At 37.4% G+C, this 25971-nt stretch overlaps 1 protein-coding gene across 2 annotated transcripts in view; it reads right to left on the reverse strand.

The window, feature by feature from the left end:
* The window catches only part of SLC35F5 (solute carrier family 35 member F5), a 49087-nt gene that overhangs the window by 13147 nt on the left and 9969 nt on the right, over window positions 1-25971 (reverse strand). For both annotated transcript variants that reach the window (XM_050916027.1, XM_050916028.1), the window contains 11 exons: window positions 24818-24959; window positions 23682-23825; window positions 19166-19228; window positions 18068-18149; window positions 16164-16354; window positions 14182-14263; window positions 12447-12534; window positions 10736-10800; window positions 10259-10363; window positions 6049-6208; window positions 404-494 (listed from right to left, as the gene is read on the reverse strand). In XM_050916027.1, coding sequence (XP_050771984.1) covers window positions 404-494; window positions 6049-6208; window positions 10259-10363; window positions 10736-10800; window positions 12447-12534; window positions 14182-14263; window positions 16164-16354; window positions 18068-18149; window positions 19166-19228; window positions 23682-23825; window positions 24818-24952 — 1206 coding nt within the window. In that variant the 5' untranslated portion in view covers window positions 24953-24959. The remainder of the gene's footprint in view (window positions 1-403; window positions 495-6048; window positions 6209-10258; window positions 10364-10735; window positions 10801-12446; window positions 12535-14181; window positions 14264-16163; window positions 16355-18067; window positions 18150-19165; window positions 19229-23681; window positions 23826-24817; window positions 24960-25971) is intronic.

A 25971-nucleotide genomic window follows, 5' to 3' on the forward strand; every position in this document is an offset into this window, starting at 1 on the left:
TCGACAGGTTTTTTACATCACTAACTGAATATTTTCAAGATATACAGGTCACAGAAAGGATTTTACACTATTAAGTTGTTATCTAAGGATGTTGTTACATGCTGTTCTACAGGTTTAGTTAAATGATTAGACTAGGTAAGGGAACTAAAGCGGGAGAGTTTGGTGATTTAAATTACTGTTCATTGAAGTTGTATTTCAGCGAGATAAATTAAGTATGCAGTAACAAACAAGATTAAGATACATACAGCAAGGATGACAGAAAATTCAGTCTTGATAATTAACAGTAATAGGAAAATACTGTACATTGTGTACATTCAGCTTTAACACTGGCATTGCACTAAAATGCACCTACTTAGGTCTGTTAATAATGTTCAAATCTTATCAGCAATCAAGTGTACATTACCTTCTGCATGCACATGTCAGCTATTATGGACAGAGGTATTGTAAGGCTTAGCGCAAGTGTGCCTATCAGTGATGAGGTAAGAAAGCAGCCCCTAAAAAAATATAAAAGTCTTATTTAAAAATTAAGACACATACTTTAAAGTGCAGAAGAGATTTAATCAAGGTTATCTGTTAGTTAAGGTTTGTTTTAAGCGTAAAGCCATAAGGTTTGTTTTCAAAAGTCCTTTGCAGGACACCTTCAATGTGAAAGTGACTGAGCCATAGAATATATATATATTTTAAAATAAGATATTTCATGGAATTACTGTGAATTTGAAGTAGTCTTTAGTTCACAAATTATTGGCCCAACAAAAGATCTAGAGCAGTGGTCCTCAACCTTTTTCGTCTGGCAGGTGCCAGACGATGAGCCACAGAGGACCATGGCGGCGGACAAGCATTGGCCGAAATGCCACCGACAAGCGGCAACATCAATAGGCATCACTGCTGACAAGCAGCGTCATCCAGAGCCATCGCTGTTGAAAATCGGCAGCATTTCGGCAGCGACACCTCTGGATGATGCTGCTTGTTGGTGGCATTTCGGTGGATGCTCATCTGCCGGCCAGTATGCAGGTGCACTTAGATGCCCCGGCTGGCACCACAGCATCCGCGGGCATTGCGCTGGGGACCCCTGACCTAGAGTAAGGCTTGCCTAGTTTGAGCCATTTTGGTATCAAGTTAACAGCACCTAAGATATTAAGAAAGGCTGTAAGTTAGACACTATGATCCATCAAGTCAATGATCCCAAACGTAAAACCAGACTTGACAACAGATACCTTCATAAGCGGTATTCTGCTTTGTCATGTAAAGAATCACTGATTTAATAACTCTGTAAATGCTTATTTTCCCACTTCAGTCAATACTGTTCATTAAACTAAATTACCTATTTATTCATGAGTCTAATGGTATTAGATGCCTGTGGACTATCAAAATCAGTAATTAGGAAGTTTTACGGGAAATCTGGAAAAAAAACAGAACTTGTCCCCTTTGTTTCTTTATCTCCATCATTAAGGAACAAAGAGGGCACCAGATATATTTTTTCCATTTTAATTTAACTTCCTAATTACTAGGGCTGGTCAAAATTTTCCATCAAAACTGTTTCAACAGAAAATTGATCTTTCTACTAAAAATCAAACAACCCCCGCTCCACCCAAATGACTTTCCACAGACTGACCGCCTGTTAAAAAACAAAAAACAAAAACCCTACCCTTTCACCCACCCCATATAAAGCACCACTACCAAATAACCCCCACACCAATAAAGTTTCTGGCTGAAAAATGCAAAGATTTTATTCAGAAATGCCACCACAAAGCCTCAACGGAGATGCAGTCCAGGTGCCTCAACACCCCACTCCCTAAGGGCCAAATTACCAGACAGACTACATCTCTTATGATGTACCGTAGCGACATTACCAAAATCAAAATTTTCTCTTTTCCACGGAAGATTTTCAGTTTTTTGGCCAAAATGTTGAAGTTTTCCACAGAAAACAACCCCCTCTCCCCCAGTTACCTGACCAATACTAATTACCAACTTGAAACAAGACCTTAAATTTAAGAATATCAATTTTTTATTTTATTTTTAAAAATTCAGTTAAGTCTTTCCTGTGTAATTATATGGATAACTAGAGAATTAGTAGGAGTGACATCACAGAAGCTATATACATGAAACCTAATTAATTGAAAGGGGATGTGATTTTTATTCACATCACAAAATTGTTTTATTTTTGTTAACATCTATTAAACTGAAACAGTTTGAACAAACAGTTGGAAAAGCCTTTTGGGTAAAGACTCTTCAATTAAGGAAGAGAACCTCATTCCAAGCCACTGGGTCCTTTTCAGAGAGACTTCCAGCAAAACAAAGACCAACAGACTGGAGATTATATTTGTAAAGTTAGTAAAAAGAAAAAAAAGGGCAGAAAAAATACTTGAGTGGGGTGATGGGGGGGAGTAAGGGGAAGCAAACAAATTTTAGGCCTTGTTTATAGAGCATAAAGTAGCAAAAAGCACTCTCCAGTCCCCGAGAATTAAATGCACAAATCCAAATTTCCAGCTCCCGTTCACAACACTTAACTGGTTAGGTACTTTCTATGACCCAACTTTAAGTTATTCCAAATACAGAAGTAATTCAACCACACAGAAATTAAGTCGTACGAAGTTTAATTCAAACCTACAAATATGAAGAAACAAATAATTAAGACTCAAAATCTGTCACTTGGCTCTTCATCTTATGCATTTATGCCATTGTACATACAATGAAAAAGTGTAATTAAAAAAGCAAAAACAAAAAACTGCTCTTGTTGGGACTATTTGCATGTTTGATGTTAACTCAAAGAATCCTACGATTCTTTGGGTTTAGAAATTTTAGGGAGAGTTTGGGGACAAAATTAGATTTCTCATTCACTGCATTGCCACAAAATCACTAGCTTAATGTAGGAGCTGAGATCTAAACATTTAAATGGTTTCAGCTCAAACTAGTGTTACAACAAAAGAATATTTTTCTAATCTATACTTTGGCAATTTTTTTTTTCCAATTTAGCAATCTTGCATCATTTTTCAGCAATGATTTACTACCATGACTAGAGAGATGTCTCTTATTAGCAAGATGGTGTATAATATTTCAAAACATCCTGTCAAATAATTAAAATGAAAACTTATCAAAATACTAAGAGCCTATACTCTGTGATGCACGTGTAACCTTCGCAGTGTGGCTCAGTCACCCTCCAGTGACTAGGCCACTCAATTCAGAAGCCTGGCACAAAAAATGGCCATTCAACTTCTCGTAACTGTTGTTCTCCGAGATGTGTTGTTCACGACCATTCTAATCAGGTGTGTGCGCAATGCGTGCATGACAGCCGGAAGACTTTCCTCCTAGCAGCATCTGTAGGGTCAGCTTGGGCATCCTCTGGAGTTGCGACTTCATGGTTCTTAATATAGGGCCCTGCCGACCTCACTTCCTTCTTGCCGGCTACTCTGACAGAGGGGTAGGAGGATGGGTATTGGAATGGATATGAACACCACATCTCGAAGAACAACAGTTACAAGAAGGTGAGTAACCGTTCTTTCTTCTTCAAGTGCTTGTTCATGTCAATTCCAATCAGATGACTAACGAGCCCAAGTTCAGGAGGTAGAGCGGAGTCATCCACTGATTGGAACACTGCTCTTCCAAAGGATGCATCGTCTGTGGCCTGCTGGGTGATTGCGTAGCATGTGAAAGTGTGTATGGAGAACCACGTCACTGCTCTGCACATTTCCTGGGTGGGGACCTGTGCTAGGAACGTCACTGAAGAGGCCTGAGCCCTCATGGAGTGTGCAGTGATTGAAGGAGCAGGCACCCCTGCCAGGCTGTAGCACTCTCAGATGCAGGATGTGATCCATGACAAAATCCGTTAAGAGGAGACCTTTCATTCTTTCCATCACTGCTATGAATAACTGGACAGACTTTTGGAATGGTTCAGTTCTCTCAATGTAGAAAGCTAGTGCTCTGCGGACATCCAATGAGTGAAGCCTTTGCTCCCTGTCGCTCAAGTGCAGCTTTGGATAGAACACCGGGAGGAAGATGTCCTGATGGATGTGTAACTGGGAGACAACCTTCGAGAGAAAAGCCGGGCGAGGCCTGAGCTGAACCTTGTCTTTATAGAATAGCATGTAAGAAGGCTCTGATGTTAGGGCCCTGAGCTCACACACCTGCCTAGTTGAGGTGATCGCTACCAGAAAAGCCACCTTGTATGAGAGAGAGAGCAGGGAGCAAATCGCCAAAGGCTCAAATAGCAGCCCCAAAAGTCTGGATAAGACCAACTTGAGGTCCCAAGCCGGAACAGGCTGTCTGATCTGCGGGTGTAGCCTGTCGAGACCTTTAAGGAAACAGCTGGCCAATGGGTTGGCAAAGACTGAGCATCCCTCTGTGTGTGGGTAGAAGGCAGAGATGGCAGCCAAGTGAACCTTAATTGAGGACAGACAGTCCCTGCTGCTTGAGGTGGAGAATATAGTCCAGTATAAGTAGCACCAAGGTAAGCGTCAGATGAATGGTGCTGCACCGACCAGACTGAAAATTTCTTCCACTTGGCAAGGTAGGTAGTTCTTGTGGCGGGTTTCCTGCTGCCAAGGAGAACTTGTCTGACTTGATCAGAGCAAGAATGCTCCACCGGGTTCAGCCACGGTGCTTCCATGCTGTGAGGTTTGGATGTTGGAGACGGCCATGATCCTGAGTTAGTAAGTCCGGGAAGAGCGGCAAGGTAACTGGAGCTTCCATTGACATTTCCGGGAGTGATGTGTACCAGCGCTGGTGGGACCAAGCTAGAGCTATCAATATCACTGAAGTTTCTTCCCTCTGTATCTCGAGGAGCACCTTGTGAACAAGAGGAACGGGTGGGAACGCGTACAGGAGATATCCTCCCCAGGGGAGGAGGAATGCATCCGCGATGGAGCCTGGCCTGTGATCCAGGAAGGAGCGAAACTGCTGATGCTTCCTGTTGCACTGCATGGTGAACAGGTCTATCTGGGGAAAGTCCCACTAATGGAAGAGTGAGTTCATGACGTCCGGGTGAACGAACCACTCGTGGCCATGGAATGACCTGCTAAGATGGTCCGCCAACTCGTTCTGTACTCCAGGGAAGTGCAATGCTTGCAGATGTATCAAGTGCTCTACACAGAATCCCACAGCATGAGGGCTTCCTAGCAAAGGGGAGAGGAGCACGCACCCTCGTTTGTTGATATAAAACATCGCCGTGGTGTTGTCTGTCATGACTGATACACATCTACCTGTTAGGTGGGCTTGGAAAGTCTGGCATGCCAGGCGTACCACTCTCAGCTCTCTGAGGTCTACCACACCTGATTGGAATTGATATGAACAAGTACTCAAAGAATAACCTCTGATCCTAGTTCTTCCATTCATGCTGTAGAGGACCATGGTCTTAAACCCAGTCATCTCAGGTTCAATTCCCATTGTTACTGACTTATCTGCATTACACATTATCCTAGATTTCCTTTGTTTACTGACTTACTAATTCGCAACTCATCTCCTAGTGATTAATGAAAGCTAATAAGATACCAGTACAATCATTTTTCAAAGATCTAATTTAGTTAAACTTTTAAACTATGGAAGTACTTAATTTACTGGATAGGATTCTTGCATTGCCAGTATATTGCAAGAGCCAGGAATTCAAATAATAGTTATAACAAACTCAGATAATCCAAGATGATTAATGCCCACCTTTTTTTTTGTAAGCGTATTGTTTCAGCAGAAATCAGCACAAGAACACTACAATTTCAGTATAAACAGGATCCTCAAAATTTCTTCATCTTTCCTCATAACATTTTTATATTGTTTGCCAATTATAAAAACTATTAAACTACTGGGTTTATTCTTCTTAGTCCTAAATAATATGTACACTAGTTTCTTTCTATAATCTTAAGCCATTTTCTCTTTACAATTATTAGGCTAACTGCTCTTAAACCGTACTTTATGATGTATCAGATGACTTCCTCTAACTCAGACTGCCTTTACCGTTCACTGGAAAACAAAAACACAGCCTAATCATTCTGACACCGCAGCAGCTCACAGTTTTTAAGTAATGTATCAGAGGACAACTTATACGAAGTAAACAGTACATACCACAGCCAGAGGAATTCTGACAGAACTGTTCCAATAAGGCCATTAATGACAATGCACATCAATACCAATTTATTGGGAAACTCAAAGGCCTCGAATCCAGTATAATGAAGTAGGAAGAAACCCGGCCATAGCAGCAGCAGATTAAAGAGCCCTACAAAACCTGAACATAAAAATCAAATTAATGTTAGTTTCCTTTCAGTTTCATCATAATTCCTTATTTACCTCCTTCTCTCCTTACTTGGCTTCCCTTACAGTTCAAATGTCTGGCAAGAGCTGCAGAAAAACTCTCTTAATAGGTTATTCCTATTCCTGGGAAAAGGAATACAGGAATCTTTAACAGCAAATAGTAAGCAATACTTTAAATATTTACAATATGCGACACTCTTAGGCTTTTAGTAGTTCTCCAAATTCAGAATGCGTATTTGGCTTTCCACAAGTAAAGAAATCTTCCATTTTAAAGGTTCCAACAAGAAAGAATTTACACTAGCAATAGGGATGATCTAGAGCATGGGGAATCTAGGGTGTCACAACCACTATCATTTTTTAATGGCTAGATCGGACATGGTCCCATAACTATTGAGAAAGACTCCTGAAGCTTTTTTCAATTGCAACACAGGGTCACAGTATGACAGCTGGTCTAGTAACAAGGCATAAAACAGTTTAAAAAAACAACAACAACAAAGGTCTGTCATAGACTTCTAAAAAGTGGTGCTGGTCAGTAAGCACCCCTGACTGAATCCAACTGTTCATTTGAAACAGGGGTGCATTGGACAGTTACACCAGAGTCATAAGAAGAAAATATGGCTCTGAGAAAATAGGTTGTCAGTGCCTACATATGAAAGAGAACTAAAAGATCAAACTTTGGAAAAAAAGGATTGGGAATTTAATTCCAGGTTAATGACTACTACTGTGGGTTTCAAAGCTTGATGCATGAACCACTGGTGGTCAATGAACAACTTACTCGTGGGTCTGGAAAAACTGGCTGACCACATGATGCTGGCTTCACTTGTTTCCAACTGTTAGAATTACTTTAAACAAGACAACTAAAATATATATTCAAGACCTTAACTTTTTGATAAAAGTAACTGCAGGAGTTGCCAAAGGAATGCTAATAGTATTGCCAATGAAAAAGATGATGGTATAAAAGATATGGTCTACCTCACGAGGATCAGCAAATCCTTTATCTATTGGGACAACAGTTCTGCTTCTCAAGTGAAATAACAGAATCATAGATACGTAACGTTGGAGGGTACCTCAAAAGCTCATCAAATCCAGCCCCCTGTGCTGCAGCAGGACCAACTAAACCTAGACCATCCCAGACAGGTGTTTGTCCAACCTGTTCTTCAAAACCTCTAACGGAGATTTCACAACCTCCCTTGGAAATCTATTTCAGAGTTTAACTACCCATATACACTTCTACCCTGATATAATGCGACTGAATACAACACGAATTCGGATATAAGGCAGTAAAGCAGAGCTCGGGGGGGCCGGGCTCCACACTCAGGCGGATCAAAGCAAGTTCAATATAATGCGGTTTCACCTATAACGTGGTAAGATTTTTTGGCTCCCGAGGACAGCTTTATATCAGGGTAGAGGTGTAAATAGAAAGTTTTTCCCTATTACCTATCCAGATCTCTCTTGCTGCAGATTAAGCCCATTACTTCTTGTCCTATTTTCAGTGGACATGGAGAACAACTGATCACTGTCCTCTTTATAACAGTCCTTGACATATTTGAAGACTGTTATGTCCCATCTCAATCTTCTTTTCTCAAGCCTAAACATGACCAATTTTTCAAACCTTTCCTCACAGGTCAGATTTTCTAAAGCTTTCATCAACTTTTCTGCTCTCCTCTGGACTCTCCAATTTAGCCACAACTCCAAAAGTGTGGCACACAGAAATGGACACAATATTCCAACTGAGGTCTTACAAGTGTTGAACACAATAATATCATTACCTCCCATGTCTTACATACGACACTGCTATATACACACACATCCTAGAATGATGCTAGCCTTTTTAACAAATGCAACACATTGCTGACTCATTCAATTTGTGATTCGCTATAAACTTTGGATCCCTTTCAGCAGTATCACCTCTTTCATGGTTGTGCATTTGAGTTTTCCTTCCAAAGTGAAGTACTTTGCACTTGTCTTTAGTGAATTTCATACAAATTCTCCAATTTGTCAAGGTAGTTTTGAATTCTAAGCCTGGCCTTGAAAATGCTTGCAACCCCTCCCAGTTTGGTGTCATCCACAAATTTTATTAACATACTTTCCACTCCATTATCCAAGTAATTAATGCAAATATTGAACAGTAGCAGAGTAGCAGACTCTGGGACCCCACTAAATGTACTCAACTTATAATAATTTCATCTAAACTGCTTTTCCCTTGTTTGCTTACAAGAAAGTCATGTGGGATTTCAAAAGTTTTACTAAAAATCCAGATACATCACATCTACTGCTTCCCCCTATCCACTGTGCCAGTAACACTATCAAAACAAGAAATTAGGTTGGTTTGGGATGATTTGTTCTTGATATATTCATGCTGGCTATTACTTATAAACCTCTTATTCTCTAGGTCAGGACTAGCCTATATTTTGTCAAGGTCCAAATTTCTTGCTCAAGGTCCAAATTTCTTGGCTACCCCTGCTCTAGGTGCTTATAAACTGATTGTTTAATAATTTGTTCTACTATCTTTCCAAGTATCAAAGTTAGACTGACTGGTCTGTAATTTCCCAGGACCTTTCTATTCCCCTTTTTAAAAGATAGGTACAATATCTGCCCTTCTGCAGTCCTCTGGGACGTCATCTGTCTTTCATCAGTTTTCAAAGATAAATTACTAAAAATTCTGAGATTATTTCATTAGAGTTCCTTAAGTACCCTATCATAAATTTCATCAGGCCCTGCCAACTTATCTAAATATTCTTTAATCTGTTCTTTCCCTATTTTGGCTTGCGTTCCTTCCCCCTTCCTGTTAATATTGTTTGTATTGAGTATCTGGTCACAATCAACCATTTTAATGAAGACTGAGCAAAAGAGGCATAAAACACTTCAGCCTTGTTGATGGCATTAGTTAGCTCTCCTTCCCCTCTAAGTAGCAGACCTACACTCTCCATCTTTCTCTTGCGCCTAACATATTGAAAGAACCTCCTCTTATTGCCACATGTCCTTTGCTAGGTGTAACTCATTTTGTGCCTTACCTTTTCTAATTTTGTCCCTACATGCTTATAACATTCTTTTGTACACTTCCTTAGCAATTCATCCACGTTTCCACTTTTTGTAGATATTTTTGTAGATTACTAATTTTGCAGATACACCTCTACCTCTATATTATGCTGTCCTCAGTCGCCAAAAAAATCTTACTGCGTTATAGGTGAAACCGCGTTATATTGAACTTGCTTTGATCCGCCCCACCCCCCGGAGCACTGCTTTACCACATTATATCCAAATTTGTGTTATATCGGGTTACATTATATCAGGGTAGAGGTGCAGTTCCTTAAAGCCTCACTAACAGAAAGACTGGGAGACTCACTGCAAATTACTGATTTCTGGGAATTAACAAGCAACTGAACACAAATGAACTATGGTCTTTTATTTCATCATTTAGTTTGTATTTATTTCATAATATACTAGTACATTTGAAATTTTGCTAATATGAAAACTCACAATAGCACTTTGCTATTAAGTCTGCTCAGAGGCAGTGACAGAACACTACATTTTTGCAGGTTATTAAGGCTCTATGGCACCATATATGGATTCTGGTTTACAATTTGGACTTCAGAAATTATGGCATTGCAAAGTGAAGTGACCATATTGAACTGCTCACTACAAAACCTGTACTACAACAAAAAGTTCAGCATACCAATCCAGTTTTTATTCAATATAAAAAAACATCACAGGAATTAGCAACAGAGGCTCACTCACTTTATCACTGATGGTCTTACACGGAGATGTGTCAAGCACCTGAGACTCCCATTGACTAAAGTGAGAGCTGCTGCTCAACACACCTCGGGATCAGGCCCTAAGAATGGACTAGTACTGAGAATACTCAAAGATTAAGGCCCTATACCTGTAAACATGTATATGCTTAACTTTACATGCACATTTAAGTGTTTACAAGATTAGGGCCTGAAGAGCAAGGTATTTAGTCATTTTATAAATGAAAGTTTTCAATATCGTCATTGCTATATTAAAATATTGCTGTTCTTACCAAAGAACATTGGTATATCAAGCTTATCTTCTCTGTCTACTTTTCTTTTTATCATAACTATATAGACAGCATACAGCATTGCTCCTACAAGAGACCACAGGGAACCTGTAAATGATGAAAAATATTGTTTTAAGACAAATGGATTAGGCATAGTGTTTTGAATCTGACTATCATACTTAAATCCCTCTATTGGGCAATTTTCTAATTTTAATAGTTCATTATAGAATCCATTACTATATAGAATGAATTAAACTTAGGAAGATGTGACCCTCTACATGCATATATTGAAAGGGTATTTAATAAATATTCCTCAAAAGAAGCCATTTTCGGCAGTCAATCTTCCAGACTCTAATACATGACAGATTTATACTGCATTCCTTCTCCCACCCTGTAGATTTGAGCAGTTTAAAAAAAAGAATTACATTTATCTTGGTATTACAATTTACAGTATGAAATTTTAAAAAATATTTTATATACCTATTGTACCTCTTCCTGGAGATTTCTCAGATCCAGATAGATTAACAAGTACTACACCGCCAATGCTAGGAAAAAACCATCATCAACTATTAGGCATACCACAGATTTTTTATTTTTTTTTTAAATCTGTCTCACACATGCACAGCAACAAATAAAGACACCAGTTTTATATATCTGTAATTAGACTGAACCCAGCTTTTGGTAAACCTGTGCTTTAAGGCCTACTCCAGAGCTCAATTAAATCAATGTGATTCTTTGCACTGCCTTCCCTGAACTATGGATCAGGACTTTGTGAGAACAAAGCTGACACGTCAGAAATGATGTGTATTAATTAAACATCTGCATTTTATTTAGGCTATTTGCTATCTATTCCAGTATTTTCTCACTTTCTCTTCTCAAACATTGTTATCTCAAGGCTAGGTCACACTGACTATTCTGCTGTTTTCCACTTGCTTCTGACATGAGCCCTGCTTCTACAGGTCTCGCGGTATCAGGCTAAGACTTGACAGAACAGTTGCTCTGTCTCTGACACTTAAATGGCTGCACTTAAACTCTCTCTTTCTTTCCCTGCTTCCACACGATATTAAGTTTCATTAAACACCTAATGCTTTCCATCTGCATTAAAACAAAAACTAAAATTAACTATCAGTAAGATAAATGTGTTAGTATTTATTATCTAATAATTTTATAACGAAATGCTATGCTTATATCTTAAATTAGGTTAAATGACCACTAAAACATACACCTCTACCCTGATATAATGCTGTCCTTGGGAGCCAAAAAATCTTACCGCGTTATAGGTGAAACCGCGTTATATTGAACATGCTTTGATGCGCCAATGTGTGCAGCCCCCCTCCCCCACCCAAAGCACTGCTTTACCGTGTTATATCCGAATTTGTATTATATTGGGTCGCATTATATCGGGGTAGAGGTGTAATTGCTTAAAGATGTCCTGCCCATTACAGTTGAGCAGTACATTCACTTTAACTGACTAATAAAACAAAAGGATCTGAAGCATATCACCATTTTTGTATATACACTATATACTTGACCAAAACTCCACTGACAGATAGTGGAGAAGAAAAAAAAAGCCCAGAGCAGATCTATAAAATCTGACAGCTGAGAGTTTTGAATGATAGCAGAAAACTGAAACTAACCAGATTACCCATATATCACAGCATCTTTTTTCCTAACCCATCTAAATATTTAGAAGTTACTCAAGTATCATGCACACAACTTTCAGACACAAACATCAAAAAGAAAGTCAAAATTAGGTGAACTTCAAATTAGCTCCCTAATACTGCACACTAAAGTCATCTGACCCAAAAATGGGTTCAAGTGAAAATATATAGCAAAACAAGTCATTCCCGAGCAGACTAGTAACATCACAAGGCTTTAGCAGTGTCTTAAACCTAATGCTCAATTACTTAGTCTTTAGCAACTAGCATATAGGGAATTTTATTAAAGAAAGGTTTATATTTAGAGGGAGGAGACTCCTGGTCAGAGCAGTTGTCAAAAAAAGTGAAATTTTAAACAGGCACTCTTCTACATTTTATTTTCTTTAAAAAAAACTTGCCAAGATCTGCTACTCTTAATATAACATTCTTCACCAAATAAATTGAACTATCTCAAACAGCTATAAAAAATTATCAGCTTCTTTAGGGGTAGGGTCAGAGAAGGGGTGTTGGAGATTAAGAGTTCATATTCCTACCTTAAAACGACAGCTAACAGTTTGGAAAGGGTAAACCGGTCTCCACTGTTACTTGGAAACACTGCAGCTAAGATTAAGGTAAAAAGTCCTGTAAGAGAAAATAAAAAGGTGTAACATCTTTTCAAGCTTCATTACTAATCTGTTCAATAAACTGTACTACCACTATCTCAATTTATTTTAAATGTTGTCTAATCACTTCAGATTAGTTTCCATACTTTTAATCTGAATTATTGCAACAGAATTAGTATGTCAGTTTGTTTTTAATTTTCTTGTACTGCTGAAATGTTTACAGTATCTAAATTGAAATTCAAAATCTATGCCCCAGACAAGTAAAAATACATTGAACAAAAATGAAGTTTGCAATTTAAACATGCAAAGGAAATAAACTCAGTTAAGTCTTAAAAAAAAAAACACAACAACAAAAAAAAACCAGCCCATATCAAAAACCAGTGTATATTGAAACTACGCTTTTTAAATACCAATAACTAAAGCAATGCACTATTTTTGGGTTGCGATAAATGTAAGTATAAGTTTTGAAAGTCTAATTACACGTTAAAGCAGAACTGTGGAGCAATTAGTGTCTGTCATGCTATGATAAAATTAGACAGTCTTACTGAATATGTAAAAAAACCTATTTAGAGAACTTGTTGATGTCCATAGTAGGGATAAATTATGATTTTTGGGTCAACAGAAATATGAGAGATACAAAAAGAGCTCATCTAGTTTTAAATTAAGACACTTTAATGGTGAGAGTAACTATTTCTTAAAAACACTGTTGCTTGGTATTTCTTCTCAGCCCTCCAAACAGTGGAATTGATTAGCTCTAATTATGACATCCCTTGCAAAACTTACCACTGTAAAATAAACCTTTGTTTTTATGTTGCAAACTTGAAAGAGTGCTAGATTTTTGTTTTGTTTTCAGTTCAAAAGCAGATTTTTTTTCCTTAAAAGGAGATCTGCAAGTCTAAAATTCACAAAACTAACATTAGAATTATGTCCTTAATGCCTCCAGTGACCAGCGTCAGGGTATAAAGCAGAGCCTCCATTGAAATGACTTTCACTCCCACCCTTCTTTGGGTTATTGTAACCCAGACCTGTCATATTATCACCAGCTCTTTGTAGCACAGCAGCCGTGCCATTTGGTTCAGATCACATCCACAATACTCAATACATATAGCCTATGGGAGTATACTGCTGGCCCGCTCCCAATTTTAAAAAAAATTACATTGTAAATGTTATTATTGTTCTCATACCAATTAAAACTTAAGTGTATAGAAACTGCAATAGTGATCATCTTAAAGACAAAAAAAACCAAGGAAAAACTGCACATCGATTTCAGGTGTGGCACTGTGTCCAAGAAAAGTAGCTCACTTTTAAAACAACAATTTCTTCTGTATGTGAAGGATTTTCTTTTTTTTAAAGAATAAGTTGCCACCTAAAAGGTCAGCTTTCTGTGGAGTCCAAAAAGTATCCTAACTATAAAAATGTAATGTACTTGCAGAGCTATATAAAGACAAAAGAATGCAAGTTGCAAAGTCGTAAGACATAAAGATAGTAAAATAATTTGCAACAATATACAGAATGCTTCTAAGCTATCATGTTTGTTTTTTAAACTTTACGCTTCTCAAAGATACACATAATAGTCAATTTAATGAAATAGTGCTGGCATAACAAAGAGCTCTAATTTATAAACAGCTATTTCAGCAGCTCTTATAATGCACATTTCATATCTTACCAGAGGTTGAAGATAGGATATTAACTATGGCAACTTGTGCATGTAAGAGTGCTTCTTGATAAGAGAAGTTTGCCAAAAACCACTGCAGAACAAGGAAAGTAGTTTAAATGAATAAATGGATAATCATACAAAGTATTAAAACAGTCTGTTTTGCCTGTGCGTTAACTCCTGCAATTTTTAGATTTTTTTATATTTACCAGAGATATCACTTGAACCAGTATACACAAAAATCAATCAGAACAAGGCTGTCACACAAGTCCTTTTGTCTTATAAATAACAATATCAATTTCTAATTGTTATTAAGAAGAGGCAGAGGCATTAAGTAGCAGAGGTGAAAACAGGCAACATGAACAGTTTCAGTGGCATCTACAAGAAAGTAATTACAGCAGACTTCAAAAAAAACAACACATTAGAGATAATCAGTGAAAATGGCAACTGCAAGTCAGCAACAACCAAAAAGCTAACAACTTTAGTCTGAAGTCATCATTTTTAAACTGTTTGCAAAAACTGAGAGAAACTACTTATTTCCATAAATCTCAAAAGGTTAAGTTAACTATCACCCCATTTAACCTGATTGATATACTGGGGTCCTATAACATCTTAAGTACATAAACGAACAAGCATCTCCAAAACAGAGATAATACAGTGTTTAGATCAATTATCTAACAGGCATTCTGTGAGGATTAAATGTTTGTAAATATTTTGTAAAATGGTAAATATTAGATCATTTAGAGAGCAAAAGCTCATTAATAATGTTATCCCAAAGATGTTCTTAGTGAAGCTACCATTCTCCCAAAAATTATTTCAAAAAAGATTTTACTTTCTGAATGATGACCAAGAAGAAAAATACAGCAGTAGCAGATATAGCAGAGCTACCTTTTTGTAGCAACTGCAAAAGCAAGAGCAGTATCATTTCATGTTTGTAAATGAAAGGAAAGAATAATCTTATTCCACATAGTTTTTAAGTACATATGCAACTAGTTTTCCTTTAAATTCTGTGGACATCCGCTCACTATATGCATCCATCTGAAGAAATTCCAGTAGCCAGATCACTTTCCTCTGGTCAGTACACCAGTTAAAAGCCACCTCCTGAGCTACTATACCCATGACGTATCTCCTGCTGTACAAAGAGCTATGTGTGGCTTGCTCTTAACCATATTTTAAATAAAATGTCTCTAGCAGTACAGTGGGGCCACTGTTAGAAGGGCCACCACTGCTATGTTACCCTCCTCTTCAGTGTTGGCTCTTAGGAAACACGCCACTCTCATCTCTGTGTTTCCGTGACATTGAGAAATGCTGCAGAAGTATGTGAAGATGACCAGTCTGCTGATGAGGATAAAGACATCTTGCAGCCCTACCTATTCTCATTGGGGAGAGTTGAGGATATCCTCTGCCCCAAGCCAAACATCTTCATATCACTGCATGGCTGTGTATAATGCCACAGGATGAGAGACACAATGTGGTGGCAGCATTCAAGAGGTTCCATAGAAAGAGAACAGGGCAACAGCTGCATTTATAGGTCTTTTCTCCTCCTCCACCCTCAGACTGAAAGGCTGTTCTACATGCTATAGCCACAAAGATGTGGGTACAGTCAGGGCTCGGCCCCATTCCCCTACACAAGGAAGAAACAACAGCTGGTGTTTAAGTAACCCTTGATTTCTGCCCGGGCAAGACTAGTGAGGGACTTACCACACCCATTCCGAAGAATGGAGTAAGACATAATTTACAATGGCCCTGCCAGCAGTAGAACCTTAACTACAATTAAATGCAAGCCTGAAAACACATTGTACTGTTCAGAGTTCTGTTTTAGGGAAGTGCAGATAAGAGAGGTTAAACTGTATTTAGCACACATATAAAATGAGAAAAACATTGAAAAAAACAGAGCACACGCCAACATTAAATACTAGTTCAAGTTCATTGTTATGTAAAACAGTTCAATATTTGTAGCTATACTTAATTTTCTTAAAGAACAAAGGACATACCACAAAGCAAAAGAAAAAGCTGATTTTTGCTACTTGAGTTGCAGTGAGTTTCCCTACAGTTTTTAATATTGATTCCTGCTCCTTAACAGTTGGATATGACATACGAGACAACTTTGCTTCCAATGCATGGCTTGATGGAAGTTGTCGAATCTCCATAACATTACTGAACCTTACTCGAGGCTTTTTGGGAGCTTAAGGAAAAAAAAAAGTGGCACATGTCATTCAACTTTTCATGCTATTACACAGAAAAGAAAAAAAAAAGTGATGTTTGATCCCATTGATTACAGCAGTTCACAAATCACGACATGAAGCTTCTCCCTCAAACAAAAGATTTGATTTAATTCTTTTTCTAACAAAATAGTATTTATACCACTTGATAGGGTACTAATGAAAAAGGATCTCATAATTGTTTTAAATAATTATTATGGTTTGTTCAGAGTAACTCCTTTGAAACTCGACAATGACACCTGTTACTTTATTTCTCCCTCTGCTTTGTATGCACACTGTATTTTTAAAAATGCTCAATAGTTCACATTCTAACAATTTTGTTTTAAAGAAATTAACATCAGATGTTAAAAGCTGCATGAATTTGCATGCATGGGAAAATTAAAGTTATGTTTTTTATCTTACAGCGTTGCCTGTACCAATTTAAATTGATAAAAGATTCCACAATACAAATAGTGGTTAAATTAACAAAAGAATTAGCTCAGTGACAGAGTGATAATGAGTTGAACTTCCATTTTCCAGTTCTGTGATGGTGCCCTGGCCCCTCTGAAGTCAATGACTTCACCCTGGGGCCAGGATTTCACTTGATGTCTTGCTATTTAGACAAGCACGGCTACAGAGGCAACAAAAACAGTTCCTAGGCAAGAGGAACTATCTTGTGTTGTTGAAGAGTCTGGCTAGTGTCTCTCAGGAAAAAAAAAGTACCCCATACAGTTATGCTAAACTGTAAGAAAAGGATTGTTGCAATATAGCATTCTGAGGGTAGGAGTGTTACACAGATCTTTGAAGTTTCAGTAGGAATCTGAAGGATTTTTCAGGTTTGGAGAGTGGGTCAAAGAATCTAATAGTTACATCAGACAGGTAACTTTTATATACAAACAAGAGTTATTGTTTTTGTTTTCATTTAATAAACAATACTAATTATAACAGCAGCAAAGAATCCAGTGGCACCTTATAGACTAACAGACGTTTTGGAGCATGAGCTTTCGTGGGTGAATACCCACTTCTTCAGATGCATGTGGTGGAAATTTCCAGGGGCAGTATATATATGCTAGCAAGCAAGCTAGAGATAACGAGGTCAGTTCAATCAGGGAGGATGAGGCCCTGTTCTAGCAGTTGGAACAGGGCCTCATCCTCCCTGATTGAACTGACCTCGTTATCTCTAGCTTGCTTGCTAGCATATATATACACTGCCCCTGGAAATTTCCACCACATGCATCTGAAGAAGTGGGTATTCACCCACGAAAGCTCATGCTCCAAAACGTCTGTTAGTCTATAAGGTGCCACAGGATTCTTTGCTGCTTTTACAGATCCAGACTAACACTGCTACCCCTCTGATACTTGACACTAATTATAACAGCGTCTCAGGTTTTTCTATAGTACCTAATACTGTGGTAGCTGACAATATGCACAGCTATCCATTAAAATGTTGTTTTTTAAACCCCGACCAATGTAGCTGTTAACCTAACTTTTAAGTTTAGACCAACTCTAAAAAAGTGTGTGGGCGGGAATTCCACCCCAGGAAAGGCACAGGAATGAGGCTAGACACCAGAGGGGATTTGCTCACAGAGACTAGGAACAGGATAGTGGTGGAGCTGGCTCTGCAACCACAACAGGGGCAATACAGATAATAGTCCCTCTACCAAAGAGCATTTTGAAATTCTGAAGTCTTTACTCACTTTTTTCAGTATCACTATTAGCACTGCCACTCTTTTCACTTGGTAAGTCATGAAACTTTACAGGAACATACAAAGGTTCACTCTGAAATGCAGCAGGACAAGTAGCATATGCAGTTAAACAGACATTGAAACTGTTAGCAAAACTGTTATCTTAGGATACCTGGAAACAAAATACTAAAGGAAAAACAAGTTCCATAGAATAGCAAGACAGTCAGAATTTTTAAGCAGTATCACCAAGTCTCTTCACTACTACTAAGATATTTCACTTCCTAGTACATATATAAAAATACATGACCAATCTATTTTAGAATATGCACCTCTACCCCGATATAACGCTGTCCTCAGGAGCCAAAAAATTTTACTGCGTTATAGGTGAAACCGTGTTATATTGAACTTGCTTTGAACCGCTGGAGTGCGCAGCCCCCCGGAGCACTGCTTTACTGCATTATATCCGAATTCGTGTTATATCGAGTTGCGTTATACTGGGGTAGAGATGTATTTTAAATCCAATAAGTAAACCTTTTTTTTTTTAAAAAAAGCTTCTAACAAGTTAATATTTTAGACCAGTCCAAATATAACAACTAGCATGCAGGTCCCAACAAGATTTAAAAATGAAGACTGACAGAAATCACTATGTAGTTTGTTTCAGAGGAGGAAAGACGACAGTCCATTTCTCTTTCAAGTTGTAAGATGGGATCATGCTATGTTAATGTGTTCACCTCCAGCTGAATCACTGTTGCACAGCCTTGGATTTGAAGGCTTTTTGGATTTATCACTGGCTCTCCACATTTTGCTTTGCAAAAATTGAGCTGAACCTGGGAATGTATCCCTTGTATGACACACTGATATTTCTTTCATAGTCCAATCTAAATTCAATTAAATGTTTTATTTCAGAGAGATCCCACATCTCCCACTGTGAGTAGCAAGATTTCTTGCATGACACATTACTGCCATTTTAACCAAATGCTTTTCAGTCATTTTGATTAAAGAAGAAGTGTAACTAATCTTATTTCCTGAATGCCTGCAAATTTAAGTGTACAGGATGGAAATAATGGACATAGGAGTGTCTTAATCATACAAAAAAATTAAGGGACTTACCAAAGAACTGTTTACAGTGTTATCTGTTGTACAAGCAGCAAAATAACCTTCAGCATCTGCAAACTAATTAGAGATTTTACATTTAAAATTCTAACAAGTCATTGTAAAATTTTAATATAAAATGCTAAGTAAAAAATGTTTACATTGTAGTCTACCATAGTTTAGTCACAAAATACTGAAAAGGAAAAATAACTATAAAGTTGATTAGTATTTTACAAGCCAACAGAGAAGATCAGCAACAGCAAAACTAGGTCTTGTTCTGCAAAGAGCTCTATAAAAGCAATTCCCTACCGGCTTAACCCATAATCTATATATAACTGTTTCTTATCAGAAATGCTGAAGGAATTATTGAATTTAATGTCTATAAATACATTAGGTTGGTTAAAGTTGGTGCACAAAGCATTGTTTTAAAACAGTCAAATGTCTAATAGTATAGCTTTTAGTAACAAGCAGGGTAGATAAAAATCAATGACTTAAAAAAAACTGTTGGATTTTTATTTAAATCAGATTTTTTGATAAAATGCTTTCTGAGGGAAAAAACCTATTAAGATACGTTATAGCTCATGTGTATCTCATCATGGAATAGGGATTATAAATTCCAATTCTATAGTATGAGACAATATATTCATCTAAGGTTTAAGAAAAATTTTGTAAATGAGTTCCAATAGTTCATGGATTAGGAACCCAATCTTATGGGGCTCCAGGGGTTTCTATACAGATTATTTAGATTAATCTTTCTATTTACCCAGTGGGACTCAGAGCTCAGTCTACATTCAAAATACAGTACCAGCAGAGATGCTTATATTTGCAGTTCTCAAACTGGATTTGTGTCTCCAGAGATAACATGCTTGTTAACAAGAAAAATGGTTTGGTTTTTTTAAATAAACAATATATGAAGATGAGAAATAACAGACCTCCACCCTATTTGTCCCTCTGCAAATTTGTGTACAGAGTCAATCCCTTACCTCTCTCTAAAAGTGTAAAGTTTCAAAAAGCTCAATGAATAGAAGATTGTTGGGAGTGCAATAGATCTGGACAAGGAGAAGAAGTCTGGAGATAAATGTGAGAAGGGAGGGACAGGCAGCAGAAACAGAAGTGAAACTGTTTGAGCAGCATATTCCAGAAGCCTTGAGGTCCTTCCAAGTGTAACCTTCATTAATTTGAGATATGCCATACCATTATCTCACTAGAAGGGAAAACCTAAAATGGCAGCAGGCCATAAAAAAGACGCAGTTTGGGAATATTTTAATAAGTTCCTCTAACTGTGCGTGCAAAATGCAAACAGTGCCACAAAGAAATGCAAGGCCTGGTTGCCCGAATGAAACGACACCATGAGAAGTGTTCCTTCTCAGAAGGAAGCTGCATTGAAGATGATGACAGAAACATGTCTGAACATGCAGGATCTTCAGGTTAGTAAACTTTATTTCATACTTCTTTCTTAAAGACTGTCTGTCTTCCTTCTGAACTATTCTTGAATTCTCATGTTTGAGCAAAACATATAGTGGTTACTCTATGGTACTATCATTTTAGATGCAGTTGTGATAAAAAATAAATAGCGGAAATAGGCAAATCTTCCTTTTTCAATTTCACCTTTAAAGTAGTACCTAGTGTCAGTGAATGCAATGAGTAATACTAAATGAGTAGTATGGTAGTAATAATTAAATAACTGCATTGACTTATTTTGTTTAGGAGAATCCATCCTCAACATACAGAATTCTGAACACTATCCACCTTCAAGATCACCATTATTTTCTAAAGTTTCAGAGTTATCTGCCAATGATAGTGTTTCAGTCACATCATGTATATCTTCTGTCTTTCTGGCTGTTTCCTCTTAGATACAGGGAGGGACCAGAGAGAAATACAACAGATTTTTGTTACTTAGGAGAATGATACGTTCCATTGTGTCTGGGAAATGTCTTTTGGGGCTTTTTCTGGTTTTAAAAAATTGGTTAACAACATTCAAAAGTTTTTACATCTTTTGCTTTCTGGGGCTTTTTTTGAAATATGCTTAGTATACTGTAACCATTTTTCATCACTCATTTTAATAATGTGTAGAAAGGATCTAGTTGCTTGGGAATTAATTTACACTTGAAGATATGATAGACTTTATACTCAGAAGTGAAGAATGACCTGGTTAGCTTAGAAAGCCTAGCTAGATCTACACCAGGGGTCAGCAACATTTGGAACACGGCCACTGGGAGCTGTAGGGGGCTGTGCCTGTGTTTGGTCAACATAAACAAAACGTCTCTCAGCCCACCAATGGATCTACCCTGATCTGCACTATTCCACCAAATCCTACTCTTCAAGTTTACATCATCTGTGAGAGACTTATGCACTATTTTTATTTCATTCACAGATTATAAGGCAAGAAAGGATCATTAAATCATCTGGTCAGATGTACTGTGTATCAAAGGTCAGTTACCGCTGCATTAAGTCCACTAACTTGTAGTGAACTAAAGCGTATCTTCGACAAAGGCATCCAGTCATGATATGAAGAACATCAAGAGATGAACAATTCACAATAGTCCTTGGTAGTTTGTTCCAATAGTCAATCACACCCATTGTTAAAAATGAATTTGTCTGGCTTCAACTATTGGTTCTTATTATGCCTTTCTCCACTAGACTGAAGAGCCTTTTCAAACCCAGTATTTTCTCCCCAAGAAAGTACTTAGACACCATAGTCAAATTACCTCTCAATCTTCCTCTCAATAAACTAAATAGACCAATATTTTTAAGCAAGGCACTTCTTCCAGCTCTCATTGCACTTTTGTGGCTCGTTTCTGAGCATTCTATAGTTTTTAAACATGTTAAAATGTTGATACCAGAATGGTATACAGTATTCCTGTTTAGGACTCACCAACACTGTATACAGAGGTAAAGTCACTTCACTATTCCTACAGCCATGGATCTGGCAAAAAGATCTCATGTGAATTGCATATGGAGCACATGTTCAGTTGCTTGTCCACTATGTCCCTTAAATCCTTTTCAGAATCACTGTTTGTAGGTTATGGACTGTTTTTCTTTTTCTTAAGTGCGTAATTTTGCATCTGGCCATATTCAAAAACATTTTTTTGGAGCAGGCCCAGGTTACCAAGCCGTCCAGATCAATAGGTATCACTGCTTTGTCCTCCTCATTATCTACCACTCTGCCAATCTTTGTGTCATCCAGAAATTTTATTACCAGTGATTTTATATTTACTTCCAGATGATTGAAAACAACATTGAATAATGTCACACCTAGTGCCAAACCTTGCAGCACCCCACTAAAAGCAACTCCATTCAAAGATGATTCTCCACTGACAACTACTTTGAGAGATCAGTTAGTAGTTCTTAATCTCTTTAATGTGTGCTCTCTTGCTATAGTACAGTTGTTTTTAATCAGAATGTTGCACAATAATAAGTCAAACACCTTGCAAAAGTTAAGTACATTACATCTATGCTGTTACCTTTATTAACCACATCTGTCATCTCAAAGAATCAAATCAGGGTTGACAAGACCTATTTTCCACAAAACCATATTCACTAGCACTAATTATATTCATATCTGTTAATTCTTTATCCGCTGAATCCTGTATTACTTTCACATTGTTTTGCCTGGGATTGATGTCAGGCTAATAGACACATTAGTTACCCAGGTGATTCTGCCTGCTTTTTTTGAATATTGGCACAATATTATCACTTTCCTACTTTTCTGGAATTTCCCCTGGAATTGCTTCTATGCCTCTGCAATATGATGTCAGTTCCAGGCCTCTCATGAGAGTTTCAAGTCTTTAGACACTGAATTTAATATCAAACACCAAATTTTGAGTGTAGAATATGCCCATCATAATGTGGGCAGAGTCTTTGTCTACAAACATGTTTAACAACATAAAACCCTACACATACATTTAGTTGGTGACAAAACCAAAACTCATTCTACCAAATTCCTGAACACGATCTCAAAAAAGTGTCTGATTTTAGTCTCTCTAAACATGCTATTCAGAATGAATCTGAAGAAACTGAATATAAAAAAAGTGACAAATCATAACGTTAGAGTACTAATTCCATCAATTGTACAACCTGCAATTACTATTTCTGTCTGTTCAGTTTGTAATGGTACTTTAATGAAATCAGTATTGGATTCACTTAACATCTGGAGTTTAGTTTATGTTATTGTAAGGCCAGGTCTACATGACAAAGTTTTGCCAACGTAGCTATGTTGGCAGGGAAGACAAGGAGGAGAGGTAAAAACAAACAAAGCAAACCTCTAACTGACACAGATATGACAGCAAAAAAAAAAAGAAAAAAAAAACCAACCCATGTAGATGCAGCTTATAATGTCAACATTATATTATGTTCAGGGTGGTGGCTTAACTATGCTGGGTAAAGAATTTTTGCTGGCATAATGGGCATCTCCAGTAGGGGGCCTTGCCAATAGATCTATCAGCAAAGTAATATACACTAAACCTTAATTCCACCCCCTATTAAACTTTAAATTACTGTGTATATTTAGGTTATTAAATTAAAAAATACTTACAAAAGCTGCATGCCTTCCACGAAACCCACGTGTACACTGTTGCCTCCATGGTTTCCAAACAATAAATCCCAAGAGGTATAGAACAAACATGGACGTTTTTGCAAAGGTACTGAAAAAAGGCTTCTCGTACTTTGAAAAAACATACTGCAGAATGAAAATAAAATAGCTGTAGTCTTCATAATTACTGATGAGTCATGTGACTTCTCAATTAATCAGTGCTTTTCAAGTCCAAATCAGCCCAGTGGTTTGTCTTGAAGCCAAAACACATACAATAGAATCTCAGAATTACAAACACCAGAGCTACGAACTGACTAGTCAACCATACACCTCATTTGGAACCGGAAATACAAAATCAGGCAGCAGCAGAGGAAACAAACAAACAAAAAAAACCCCCACAAATACAGCACATTACTGTGTTAAACAAACTACTAAAACAATAAAGGAAAAGTTAAAACAAATATTTACAAGGTAAGGAAACTGTTTCTGTGCTTGTTTCATTTAAATTAAGATGGTTAAAAGCAGAATTTTTCTTCCTCATAGTAAAGTTTCAAAGCTGTGTTAAGTCAATCTTCATTTGTAAACAAGCTGGAATTGTTTAAAAACCAGTTAAGCAACAGTGATCTTTAAGTTTAGTCTATTAACAGCAACATTGCTTATTTTTCAGTATGGGAACCAATATAACCATAATAATTTCCCCTAACAGGCTACTGGCAGTAGTTTCATAAAATCCAAAATGTAAAGCTAGAATGACAGGTTCATTATACAGACTAATTTTTAAGGATATAACCAGATTACCTGCTCCCTGTGGTAATAGTGGCTTTTTTTTTTAAAACAAATATTATACGTAAATCAGGTTTTGACTCCCTAACTAAAAAATAAAAATACTTGTTGGTTCAAGATACTGACAATTTCTAGATTAAACAACACCCTCCATAGTTAAAACAGTTCTTGCATTATGCTGGCTCATAGCACTGTTCAGCCACCTGGAGGATTCTGATTTTTTTTCGCCCTTCTTTAAGATTAAAAAGAAAGTGTCAAGTAAAACTCTGTATAAATGTGATCAGAGCTTCAAAAATGTCTATGTAATAGTATTCTCCCCCCTTATTTAAAAATAAGAAGCATGAAACAATGCTTACCGAAGTGAGTTCTGAGGAGGCAACCCATATCACATCAACAAGTAGAAGAATGACAATTCCAAGAGCCATTCGCTTACGCTGAGTGGAGGAACTGCACTGGGAGCTCATTCGGTTCATGATAAAAACCCACACCATTTGTAACCTATTAAACATCAATACAGAACAAAATACAGATTATAGATAGTGACTATATAGTATATATAAATATAAAATAAAAAATCAGTTATTCATACTGCACGAATGCTGAGTACCTAGCTATCAAAACAAGCACTGTAGACTAGGGGCCGGTCTACACTTGAAGTACTACACTGGCCCAGCTGCATGTCTGGGGAAGACGCTCCATGCCAACATAGGGCCAGTATGGATAGCGTTTAGGTTACTGTACCCTGCATTGCTCAGAAGGGAGTCTTTCATACCCGAGTGATGTAAGTTAGATAACTTCAGTGGTAGCGTAAACCTGTCCTAGCTTTCAGCTAGATAAGTCATATAAAAGGACATTAAGAAGACTTATGTAAAGATGTATTTAAAACAAAATAAAAATCAACAGGAGAGCACGTAGACATGTCTACTACAAATTTCAAGACATCAAGTTTAGGTTAACACACAGAGGACCTCTGGCAATTTTAAAAGTCCCTACCCAAGTTGGTACTGACAAGATCTACGTTATCAGGACTTAAGGATAGGGCAGAGATGAGCAAATTACTAGAATACCAAGAGTATAAAAGGGTTTAAATGTTTAACTATGGTAATACTTGCTCATATGTACAGGAAGGAGCATGCTGATCAAATAAGGGCATTAAAAATGTTGTTTAGGCTGCAAAATCAAGTCAGAAAATGCTAGATATACAGCTGTCCATGCAAATTTATTTCTGCTGCCCTGGGCATATGCATCATTGTAACATCTTTAATGATATGATCACATACTATTTTTTCCCCACAGTACCCCTGCCTCATTCAGTGCACCAGATGGACATATATGGCAATGGATTAAAAATTGCATGGCCAGGCCAAAGCTGTCACTGCAAATTCCTAACTTTAGTTTTCACAGTCAAGCACTTGAAACATTATTTTAACAATTTTTCTGAAGTTGAAGAAGGTATATCATAAAATATCACACAGGTCTTTTAAAGTGCAGGGAGAGTGAAATCAACCCA

This window comes from Gopherus flavomarginatus, chromosome 10 (assembly GCF_025201925.1).
Source record: "Gopherus flavomarginatus isolate rGopFla2 chromosome 10, rGopFla2.mat.asm, whole genome shotgun sequence".
Lineage (NCBI taxonomy): Eukaryota > Metazoa > Chordata > Testudines > Testudinidae > Gopherus > Gopherus flavomarginatus.